Source organism: Acanthopagrus latus, chromosome 18 (genome assembly GCF_904848185.1).
Source record: "Acanthopagrus latus isolate v.2019 chromosome 18, fAcaLat1.1, whole genome shotgun sequence".
Classification (NCBI taxonomy): domain Eukaryota; kingdom Metazoa; phylum Chordata; class Actinopteri; order Spariformes; family Sparidae; genus Acanthopagrus; species Acanthopagrus latus.
Window position 1 is genome coordinate 24213247 of NC_051056.1, and position 12142 is coordinate 24225388.

The 12142-nt window shown below is 41.1% G+C and overlaps 2 protein-coding genes across 14 annotated transcripts in view; one reads left to right on the forward strand and one right to left on the reverse strand.

The window, feature by feature from the left end:
* Window positions 1–1259: 1259 nt before the first annotated feature.
* rab41 (RAB41, member RAS oncogene family) lies at window positions 1260–10767 on the reverse strand. Of its 7 annotated transcripts, XR_005070991.1 has the most exons (9): window positions 10628–10767; window positions 9394–9452; window positions 8970–9023; window positions 7140–7245; window positions 6710–6821; window positions 5481–5574; window positions 4972–5065; window positions 4129–4195; window positions 3292–3365 (listed from the first exon to the last, which is right to left on the reverse strand). XR_005070991.1 is itself a non-coding variant. In XM_037076396.1 (8 exons), exons 1-8 carry the CDS (start codon window positions 10704–10706, stop codon window positions 3301–3303), a joined length of 636 nt encoding a protein of 211 aa, XP_036932291.1. In that variant the 5' UTR covers window positions 10707–10767; the 3' UTR covers window positions 1260–3300. The 7 variants fall into 7 exon arrangements, 6 of the variants coding, with proteins under 6 accessions (XP_036932291.1, XP_036932289.1, XP_036932292.1 ...); XM_037076396.1 differs by lacking the exon at window positions 5481–5574 and having other exon boundaries at window positions 1260–3365; XM_037076394.1 differs by lacking the exon at window positions 4972–5065 and having other exon boundaries at window positions 1260–3365.
* The window catches only part of inppl1b (inositol polyphosphate phosphatase-like 1b), a 32378-nt gene continuing 30989 nt past the window's right edge, over window positions 10754–12142 (forward strand). For all 7 annotated transcript variants that reach the window (XM_037076388.1, XM_037076387.1, XM_037076385.1 and 4 more), the window contains exons 1-2: window positions 10754–10891; window positions 11924–12029. The gene's annotated coding sequence lies outside the window, so the exon portion shown is untranslated. The remainder of the gene's footprint in view (window positions 10892–11923; window positions 12030–12142) is intronic.

Here is a 12142-nt window from a genome sequence, read left to right on the forward strand (position 1 = left end):
GACACTGATACCAGAGGAGCCATGAGGGGTCCAGAGGAGCTGTGAGGGTCCAGAGGAGCCGTGAGGGGTCCAGAGGAGATGTGAGGGTCCAGAGGAGCTGTGAGGGGTCCAGAGGAGATGTGAGGGTCCAGAGGAGATGTGAGGGGTCAAGAGGAGATGTGAGGGGTCCAGAGGAGATGTGAGGGGTCCAGAGGAGCTGTGAGGGGTCCAGAGGAGATGTGAGGGTCCAGAGGAGATGTGAGGGTCCAGAGGAGCTGTGAGGGGTCCAGAGGAGATGTGAGGGTCCAGAATGATGTTTTATTGTCAGGAAATGTGAATGACACACATCAGGTGGACTACAGTGACACTGTGGGCCCTCAGGTGGGAGAAGGGATGTCTCAGTGTTGATGCGTCAGGAGTATCATCATGACAGTAAACTAAGAGTTTAACATCAGCTTTTTAATTCAATCTTCAATCTTCCAATAAAATAATAAAATAATAATGTGTCTGACTCCTCCACCTGGTATTTATAGATGTGTGTGTTCAAAGCAGCACAATCTACATCATCAAATGGAATATAATACAGTAACAACCATGTAGAAAACACACACAGAATTCTAAGTCGAAATTATGAATAAGAAGTTGAAATGATGAGACGAAAGGGCAACATTTATCTGGGAATTTCAACTTTATAAGTCACTATAATTTATCACAATCATAATCGACGTTATGAGATAAAAAAGTAATTTGTGAGAAAGATAAAGTCATGACTGAAAAGCAACTTTTATGTCGGTTTCTTTTAATTTGATAATCAGGACTTTTTTCTCATAATATCAACTTTATATACAATAATTCTCTTTGTAGTAAAATCTAATAACATCTTTTTTCTGACTTTTCTTCATAATGATCAACATATATATATATATATATACATATATATATACGATATATAGATTTTTATAAAAGGAACACAGAGTAGAATCTACTGATAGAAATACTGTAGGCTGAATTCAGGGAACAAGATTCGACGCCTCCCTTCTCATTAAAAGTCGTACAGTAAGAATGTGTAACGCACTCTCATGTCTGTACTCAGCCACACCTTCCTTTTCTAACACGTCATGCCTGTGATGTGTCGCCTCATGAGTAGTTTCAGTCCACTCTGGAGGAATGACTGGTTTCACCCATTCAACTCCGGCGCTGGACAGATTACATTTTTGGGCGGGAGAATTATGAATATTCGATACCAAATCATCTGTAACGGAAGAAGGAGGCCACACAGGTTACATTTTGGTGAAATATCTTTATTTTATTCCATGTGATAGGCCTACACTTGTGTTTCATTTAACTCTCCTTTTTATACATCAGATAGTAATAGTACATTATTCACACAAACGTTGCTAAACACGAGTAGACAGCATATTTCAAATGGACAGACACGATTCAGAATAGCACAAAGCCGAGTATTTAGTCAGTGACAAGTAATAGAAGAGCTGCTCACGTTAAAATGGTTATTCGATGTAATTAAATACTCAAAACTTTTTGAAATCCATTTCAAAACAAGCGACAGCAAATGAACAGTGTCTTTTGTTGTGCTATGGCTAGTTAGTTGGTTTGTGTTAAACTGTGTGTGTGTTTGTGTGAGTGTGTGTCTGGTGACGGTGCAGCCTCAACCTGCGACTGTAAACCAAGTTACTGACTACACACACTGCAAAAAAAAAAAAAAAGTCTTGCAGTGTGACAGGGAAAAACATTACCAGGGGGCCCTAAATGTTGCCTTTAGGTGGAGTTCCCAGCAGACACGCAAAAAAACCAAAAACAATAAATAAAATAAACTTTCAACATGCGTGTCAGCGTCTGTACTTTTGGTCAAGCATACAACGTTATCTGTATGTCCAAGTTACAAAATAAATAAAAACACATAAAACCAACAGTCCCTACACAGGCAATAGCAATACAGCAAAAGGATACTGCAACTAACTTCTCTGCACTTTGTTTTTTTTTTGTTTGTTTTCTTTTTCTTTACAGCAAGGTGTGTTAGTAAGCGTTAGCTGTATCTGAGGACAAACTCTTTATCTACCAGCTCTACAAAACAACTAGTGAAGCCATGAACCAGTCAGCAGGCTTCTTTTTATATTTTACAATATTGTGGCTTGATTCAGTGCACAACGTTGGTGAACAAACAAGCAAGGCATCTGTGTTCTTATCCATAATAAATCCTGCATGGTGAGCATGCTGCATGTTTCTTGCAATAGTGTAATCAACACAACACGAAATCGTCGATGAGATGGCGGGTTACGTCGTAGCATCCCCCCGAGTGACAGCTCTCCATCAGTGTGGGGGAAAAAATAAACACTGGCCTGTTTGATTTCCTACGTTTGGGGGGGGGGAGGGGCCCGTCTAATAACTGAACACTCCTTCTCAGACATGTTAGTATGCGTGCAGCTTATTTAGCAAACACTGGAAAGACGGTTGCTATAGTTTTAATGCAGACGTAGCTTCAGGTTAGTAGCCTTTCAAATGAACGTGGGATGGCGTCCCTTTGATGAAAAAGGATATTTATGTCCTCATTACTTGGTTACACATCTCTTTTTGCGGCACCGCTTCTCAAATTAAGTACATTTGGTCTGCTGACACACTGTTGGATTCGGTGGTTTGATCCGACAGATGTGTCAGGTCTGAACAATACCAGATAACTGGACCGTCCTTTCAAGCCTAATGTGGTAATGTGAGGGGTTAGCAATGATGTAAATTCACTGTTAAGTTCCTGTCTTTACTTCCTCAAAACAAAACAAAACAAAAAAATGTCATGAAATAATCAGTCATCTGAGAGATAGAACAGGTTTTAGGCAAACTCTCCATTTAAAATATATATAAAAAAGTAAAATACAATGGGCTGAAAACTCAACCTTGCATTTAAATAATCCCAAGCAAGTTTTACTTTACAACAATGACAAAGAGTAACAGCACTAAGATTCTGAACTGTGCAATAACTCATGAGCGGTTAGCTATGTCAGTCTGCAGTCCTATATAATGCCATGCAACTGGATGAAAATCTGAACATATCATTGAACTTATTCCTTGTTTTTAAATGTTTACTTTTTAACCATTATTTTATTTTTTTTCCAGATAATCTGTTTCAATACAGTAATGCACATCCACACGGTTACTCTGAAAAGTCACTGGGGTTGAAACGGGGGAAGAGAAAAAATAAAAAGACAGGTCCTCCATCCCAAGTGGCAGTGAGCCAAGGGTGGAGCAGAGTGGCCACTGAGAGACAAGCTGTTGGTGGGGAGGAGACAGGCTGGGTGAGGGTGAGGTGTACTAGCATGAGCAGCTGCTCTCGGTGACAGTCATCTCTGGCTGCTTCTCCAATTTGATGTCGATCACTGAGAGGTGTCAGTTAAGCAACATCACTGATGAATTTGCACATTTCACTTCAGTGTTTTCTGCAGCGATGTGTTTGGCTGCCATCTCCTCCGTTAGCATTGTCTCTTCGCTGAGGAATAAACTACGAGGCGTGCGTTACCAGCGGCCCACATTTCTTACTATTATAAACGATAAATGCCATGCCAATAATAACTTAGCTGTTCCCACAATCATTCTACTAGAGTAAAAAATGATATGACTTGTTTGTATACAATCATCTCAGGAGGTTCAAAGTCCAGGATGCAATGACTGTGCCCCTGCAAAATAGCATCTGCCAACAGAAAGCCAACATCTGCCAGCTCGTTTCTGTTCTTACCATTAATGACAAAGTTAGCTTGCTAGCTCAGATGATGTTATTGTTCCTGTAGAGACAGATTTTGGCAAGGCTAACATGCAGACAGCGGAAGGAGGCGAAAATGCTGACTGAAATAGTCAGCCAATGGCAGGCTTACACCCGCCGTCTGCATCCTGTTCATCTAATAACAACAAAAGTTGTCAAAATATCAGAAATCTAAACTTTGATACAATAAAAATTTAATCAAATACCTCTTTCAGTACCACGACAAAAAGCTGTGTCAATTTTTCCAAGTGGTATTGAATATCGATATTTTTCAAGGTACTGTATCAAAGTTAAAAACTCCAGTATCATGACAACACCACTTAATAATAACTTTACAGAAGTCTGAGAACAATTCACGTTAAAAGCATTTTTAAAAAGGATACTGTCCTCTTTGCTCTTCTCTGGTGTGCTGTCCATCCCAGGCAATGCAGCAGCAACACGACGGAACAGCTACAAGACAAAGTCAGAGGAGTCTAAGTGTTTGACATATTTGAGAATGAAATATCAAGTAAGACGCTGTCAAATAGTGGTGGGTGATTTAGATAAAATCTATCACAGTATTTGTAATTTTATTGACATACTGGTATATTATGGTATCATAATTCTTCTGGAAATTCAATTGAGAAACTGAAACAGAATCTGGCATCTAAAGAATATTTAAATCACATTCATACAATGCAGTCATTTACATCCAAACACAACCAGAGACATTATAAGTACATCACCCACCCTTACTGTAAAATAGGCTGCACACAGTATAGACAGAAAAGTGATCCAGGTTATAACTAACCCATCCTCACTAAGATATTTGATTGAATAACAGTCAAACACGAAAAGCAGCTGAAGCAGTGGAAAATGTGTGATTATAACTCCCGCTACAGAGAACAGCATGAAAGTGAAGGTCACTGTGCCAACCTCCTCCTCTGAGCAAATCCATTATATTCACTGAAACGTTTGAAAGCTGCACAAGTTTCAGTGAATCACACAAAAAGTACTCGAGCAAACAAACACAGTAGCAGTAAACCTGTGAGCAGACCAAGTGAAGTAACACTGAAACAACTAAAAGCAAAGCCTGTGGAGGAAAAAAAACAACTGATACAGCAAGAACTGTGGGTATTACGACATGTCACGCTGCCTCAAGAGGGGGAAAAAGGAGGCGGAAAGAGTTAAGTTTAGACTTTGACAGCAGCATTAGCTGGACTACCTTGAGAGAGCAGATTCTCTACCTGTTTGACATTGTAGCCAGTCTTTGCGCTGGTTTCAATGAACATGACATTCAGTTCCTTAGCTCTCTGCTCGCCCTCCTCCGTGGTGATCTGTCTGCTCAGGTAGAAGCAGAGGGGGGAGAAGATGGACGAACAGACAGATGTGGAAAGAAACGCAGAAGAGGACAGGCCAAACGGAGAGGGAGGAGGTGGAGAGAGAAACAAAGAGAGCTCAACACAGAATCTTGTTTTGAGTAAAAAAAAGAGAGAGAGGTTAGTTTAGTTATAACAAACACGGACACAGAGGAAAACAAAGGGAGAGAAGCTGCTATGCTGAGTAAAGATGAAGCAGCAGGAAAAAATAAAAGGGATCTCATTCATTCCACAGCCACACTCTGATCCGTATATAATGAATACATGGAGGGGTTATTAAATCCCAGATGGCACAGGTTGGCCTCCCTGACCTAAAGGACACAACTACTGTCAGGACTATTTGTCAGCATTAACACCGGCTGTCACTGGACACCAACCTGTTTGACGTTATAGCCAGCCTTGGCACTGGTCTCTATGTACATCACATTGAGCTCACGAGCTTTCCTCTCTGCCGCCTCAACAGAAACTTGCCTGCCATGGTCCCCGGGAAGGGAGGGAGTGGGGGGAGGGAGTGGTGTGGAGTGAGGTGTCGAGGGGGAAACACAAAAAAAAAATTAAAATGACATGGAGAGAACAGAGCAGGAAAGGAAAACAAAAAAAGGCCAAATAATCATGACCAAATCATAAGAAACAAAGGTGCTTAAATCACAAATAATGAAAAAAGGCTGGAGTATGCAAAAATACCACGGAATGATAAAACTGGATGAGATGCACTGAAGGGAAGAAAAGTGGGATTCCAGGCTTTGGCAGAGTTTATAGACTATAAAAATAGTGGTGGGCAATCTGTCACAAAATAATCACAATCTATTCAGTCACAATCTAGAGAGGTGATACTTTCCCTCAGTTTTATTGAAGACTACATCCAGAGCTGCAAGGCCTCTGGAGAAATAGCCACCTGTCAAATTCATACGCTAAACAAATAGGGGGCAGCCTATAATCAGAATAACAGGTAACTGCTGCTGCTGCTTCTCAGTTAACTGTGCAGCCTGGATTATATTAGCTGACTCTGGCCTGGACTGGGAGCTCAGAGGAACAGGGGACTGTTGTTGTTTACTATCAGACTAAGGTACAAAATGGTGAGGGGCTAGCTGGTTAGCATGCTAACTTCAACAGATATAAGATAAGAAAGAACTTGTAAGATATCTCTGCGACACAGTACACAAACGTCATAGATGTCAAAAGTGTTATTTCATGTTAGTTAATATCTAACTACATATGGCACCTTTCAAACACAATACTGCATTAATGATGAGTTCCTCATTCAACATGTTGCTAGGATTGTTTTCGTCACTCAAAGAAGAGCGACGTGAGGTAATTCATCCAATCAGCATAGCCTTCTAGTTGGCTATATCAGTATATTGGTTGGTTCATGTAATGAAGATATGCTAATCAATGAGATTACATGTAGTTTGGACACAGAAGAGGATATTAAACACTGAGGTCTCTACGATTTGCCTGAGAAGAAGCTTGAGGACACCTTCAAGATTGATCGTGACCTAAATTCATCAGATCGCTCGCCCCTACTTAATAATTACATGCTACCCATTTTCTAACTGTGGTTGATTTTAATCTTTCACACACATCTCTCTCACGCACACACACGTACCTTTTATCTGCCAAGTCTGTTTTGTTTCCAACAAGCATGATTATGACATCACTTCCTCGCTCTGTTCTAACATCATCAATCCACTTTGAGGTTTGCTGGAATGAATTTAGATCTGTGGAGTGGAAAAAAAAACAACAACACAGAGTTAAAGTACTCACAACCACATGTCACCACAAAACACATGAAACATTTGTTCTAGAAATGGTTAAAAGTGTGCACAAGCAGTTATTATTACAGAGGTAGAGCATCCTGTGTGTAGTTGTTTTAGTGAGCAAGCATAATAAGAGGAGGAGCTTGAAAGAAAGAAAACATCCTGAAGAGATTTAGAAGGTTATTAGCGAGAAAGATGTAAAGTAGCATCTATGCCAAGGTAACTGCCTTCCAGATTGTCTAGACCCTACAGAAAGGTTAGAATACAGCCCTGACTCACTGGTGATGTCATAAACAACCACGGCAATGGTAGAGTCACGGATGTAGCTGGGAATTAGGCTACGAAAACGCTCCTGTCCAGCAGTGTCCCATAGCTGGAGCCGGACCTGAGGATTGGAGCGGAGGAGGGGGGGAAGGAGGTGGAGATAAGGAGGGGGAAAGGCAGAACAAGAAAGTGGAGAATAGGACAGACATAAAGGAACTGCAAGCCAAGCAGCAGAGATGAAAACGGCCCTTTTTTTAAATGGAGAGATTGGGAGAATCATTCAAATGCGGCAGGGTCGCAGATGACCAGCGTGCAAAAAAAAACCGAAAAACAAAAAACAAAAAAAAAAAGACATGTGAAAGGAAGCCCCGCTGAATCATTATCAGGCTGTTAGAACATTTTTCTTCAGACGTCACCTAACTGGGCAAGATTCTCTATTATTCCTTTCATCAGCCTCATATATAACAGCATTCTGGAAGCACAGACCCCCCTGGACACCCACTGAAAAATGTTAAAGTATCACTACAGCTGATGCAAATAGCGGGAATATATCCTCATCATATTGTCCAGTGGGGTTTGCCATGCTAGTAAATTTCCCTTTTTTAAAGCCCCTTCACATACTAAGCGAAGGACAAGGAGGTGAGTCAAGGCCATGATACCTACTGGCTATGTCATAAACCACCACGGCAGCGGCTGAGTCTCGGATGTAACTGGGGATGAGGCTGCGGAAACGCTCCTGTCCGGCTGTATCCCAGAGCTGCAGCCGAATCTGTGGCCAGCCGTGAAATGAAAGCGGAAAGGATGGGGGGGCATTTCATGATCCAGCCAGGGGGAGGTGGTGGTGGAAGGAAAACAAAAACTTGATATAACGATGGGAACTAAAAAAGACATGATCACATGTGTAACAAAAATGAAATTCTAGCGTAATGTCAAAACAATGTGAAATGGTGAAAGGAAAATAAATGGTGGCTACTACAAAATAAGCTCATGCATGCTTTCAGCTTTTCTAGCAGTTTGAAGACTACATCAACAGACTCGAATCATACAGGACATATCTTCCACTGATGTCACACTCAGGGTGGGAAGCTCAAATGCTGTTATCAGGCGGATATAATGCTGTTATCAAGCGGATGTAATGCTGTGCTGCTGTGGTCCAGGTTGAAAATCACACAGACAGTAGCATCAGCAACTTGATAGACAATGGACGAAGAGTAAGAGTATCAGGAGCATCCTTGGGTCATAGTTTAAGGTAAGACAACGTAACCAACTAACTACTGTTAGAGCCAACATTGGCATTCAACTCCTTCCCAGCTAACATCTCCGTTTGATAGTGTTGCACAAAGCTTGCAATGTACTGATAAATGTCTTGTTGTCTCTTCAACCGACAGAGAAACGTTCTTGTTGGCCTGTAATGTGAGATGACATTATACATACAAACACAGATTTCTGTGTAACATTCACACATCCAACACAAGAGTGTGTTCTGAGCTCTTAAACAGTGATTTCATATGCACAGATACTTCAGAACTAAAACCCCTTTTCTATCATATTGTGCAACATTATCAAACAGTAATCTTAGCGAGGAAGCAGTTAGATGCCAATGTTAATTCAACCAGCAGCTAATCGGTTCTCAAATATGTTATTTTACTTTGAAATACGGCTCAGTGTTCCACCTGATTTTCAATATCCGCCGTCTATTCAATTGCCTGATCAATCAGGAAGAGGAGAAATGATAACAGCATTTGAGCTTCTCACCTTGAGTGTCATGTCAAGGGAGGAAATGGCCGCTGAGTAAATATGGTTTGTAAGAGTGATGAAAATTGCAATAAAATATAAGGGGCTTACCGTGCGATCTTCTAGGTACATGGTTTTTGACAAAAAGTCAATGCCAATTGTTGCCTGTAAAACAATAACTGCGTTAAAATGTCGTTATAGGCACGAGACTGCAATGGGTATATCTAAGAAACTAATTTGATGACGGTTTCATACAAAATATTGTCTTTAGTCTCACAACATTTTAACTTGTCATCGTGGGGAAAGCTCAGGTGGAGCTACAAACACTGACAGTGGGTCTGTTTCCTGATATTATGCTGCAGGGTGTCATTGTGCACACTGAGAAAAGGATCTGGTCGATCATAATCAGCCCTCATTAATTAACATTAAATAAACCTGTGCTCACAGAGATGTTTTGGAAAATATAGGGAGGAAAAAAAAAACACTCAATCTGTGCGTTGGTGTGTGTCAGATTGTGATAAACGTGTATCTTTACCTGATAAGTGTTGTCGAAGCTGTCATACATGAACCTGGTGATGAGAGAGGTCTTCCCCACTGCACAAACACATCAACACACATTCTTTATATTTCATCTTGTTATTCATGAAGGCCATCTTCTACAACAAGCAATCATATCAAGTCTGATTTTGTGTAATAGATGGGAAGGGGGGAAAAAATCACTATGAGTCAGTGACACAGTTGAGTACGTAGCTCGCCTCATTGATGCAATGTGGACCGCTGAACCCACACGCTGAGCTGGCACTATGGGTGGAGCCACACAATTTGGAAAATGAAAATGGCTCAACTTCACATAATTTGTTTTTCTTGATGAGAGACTATCGCTGAAATATTAGACAGTCATCTCGAAAAATACAGCCACGCATGATATTGGCAGTGCTCGTCCCTGCCGGCTGACGTTAAATGGTCGGGGAAGAGGCCGACTGCTTCGGACCCACCGGCCGACGTGGCTCTCTGCAAGATGCTGCTCTGGGATGCTAACAGCTAGCTAGCTACCTAGCAAGTCAAGAAAAACGCTACACTGACAAATGTGGATGAACATAATGTCCTTCACATACACAGCCCCGATATTTAGACGCGAATATTCGTGACAGGGGACTTGAAGGCCACGTTAACGTCTCAGGTTCTGTTCTAAATGCCAATATCAACTAACGTTACTGCTAGCCTATTTCAGCTAAGCACTGCTAACTGCTAGCTCAAAGTAGTTAGCCTGCTACCGTTGGCTACAGTTACGCTGTAGTTAGATGATGCTGATGCATCACATACTAATGGCCCAAAGTAAGGACAACGACCCGCGCTGGGATCCGGAAACAAATCAATCGATCGATGAGTCACAAATGTTAATGACATAAAAACGGCAACTGTAATTATTTAGGGCGTTTATCGTAACGACGAAGACCGAAATGTTTGGCTAGCTTAGCGATTGACCGTAGCCAAAGCTAGCTATGCAATGACATCATCACGAGTCCGAAAATATGTGGTCTTTTTCTGGCAAAACTCTCTCTTAAACACACCATCGACACTGAAATACTAACACATCGCGTTGTCTCATCACTGGCCCATCATGTCCAGCGCGTAACTCTATCAAGCTAGCCAGCAGCAACTACCAAAAGAAGCTAGCTAGCTGCGTCGATATTGAGCCACTTCTTCTAACATACTCCTCACATCCGAGCAGATTAACACTCGGCTCGGGCACAGCGTCCTCTCCTTACCGCTCTGTTCGCCCAGAAAGACGAGCTTGAACTTTCGTAGAGGGTTGCCAAACTCTCCGCCGCCGGTCGTGGTCGACATTTTGACAGAAAAAACAAACAGCTAAACTAGCCGACTTGGCTAATGATGTGATGTCTAGACCGGAGAGGAACAAGTAGTGTATCTTTATCCTGCGCTAGCAGAGCGCTATTGTTTTCTTGGACATGCAGGAGGAGAAACAGCGCAACCAAGAGGCAAAACCTCAAGAAACAACAGCTTATGGAACGGTAATGTCAAGTCTTATATATATGTAATGTCCATATTATGAGTGGAATCTACTGCTGTTGCTGTTATGTATGTAAAACTGTTATATTTTTGAAGATTAAGCTGGAAAAAAGGAGGGAACATGTGCACAAGATGGCACAGCTGAGCACAGTGAGGTTATTTCTACAGCCGGTTAAGATTATGTGTTTGGTGTTTGGTTATAATTACAAAAAAACACTTGAATAAGACCAAAAAGAAAAGGAAGATGTAGACCAGAACCAGTGGTTTTCTATGTGAGTCGAGGTTTCAGTGCAAGAAGACCATGTCAAAGATTTTTTGAAACTATCTTTATCTCTTTAAAACTACACACTGACACCTTTCAGAGCATCATTGTCTGATTATTATTATAGTCCAGATTGAAATGCATATAGTTAATATAAATATAAAGTGAATCAGGTGTACAGTGGGGGAAAAAAAACACATTAACCCCTAGATGATGACACCAAAAGGCTGATTCTGATATTATTAAATAATTTTTTTCTCAGTCATAAGAAAGAAGTCTTCACATAAAAAACACCCAACAAAGTAACCACACATAAGGAAATAACTGGGTGGGAAAAGGATGTGTTTATTTACTTCACTTGTCCATAATAAGTTACAGTAGTAAGCAGTATTTTTGGGGGACATTCGTCCCGTAGCTGCACATCCAGTCGTAATAATATCAAGGCCCTAATGACACAGCATTAAATGAATGCTCTGCATGTTAATATTCATAACACGTGAACAGAAAGAAGTCTACACTCTACACTATGGGACATTTCCTTCGACAAAGAAAAAAAAAAAAACGCACAACACTTTTATTTAATGCTACGATGGCATTCAGACAGAAAATGTGGCATAGTTTAGACTGTCCAGGGATCTGATCTCTTTCAGTAATGCCTATTAGACTTAAATATGTACAGGTGAAGGAGGAGCATCGTGGTGACTCATTCATACTTTGTGCTTTTCCTTCACTGGTGTTGAGTTCCTTTTGAGTTCTGTGTTTCTCTTGTCAGAGAAGTGATTTTCCTTCGCGGGTCATCTCAAGCATCCACCGTGTCAAGCGAGATGTCTGTCCTGTTTGGGATGAAATGGACAAAACGTGTCAAACGTGACACCGAGGTGAGCCGTGGGATGGGTTTCATCTCATTTTTATATCCAACTAAGGCAACATGCATTTGTACATGTTCATAGCACAGTTCAGACTACTCCTTGTGCATATGAACAATACATGC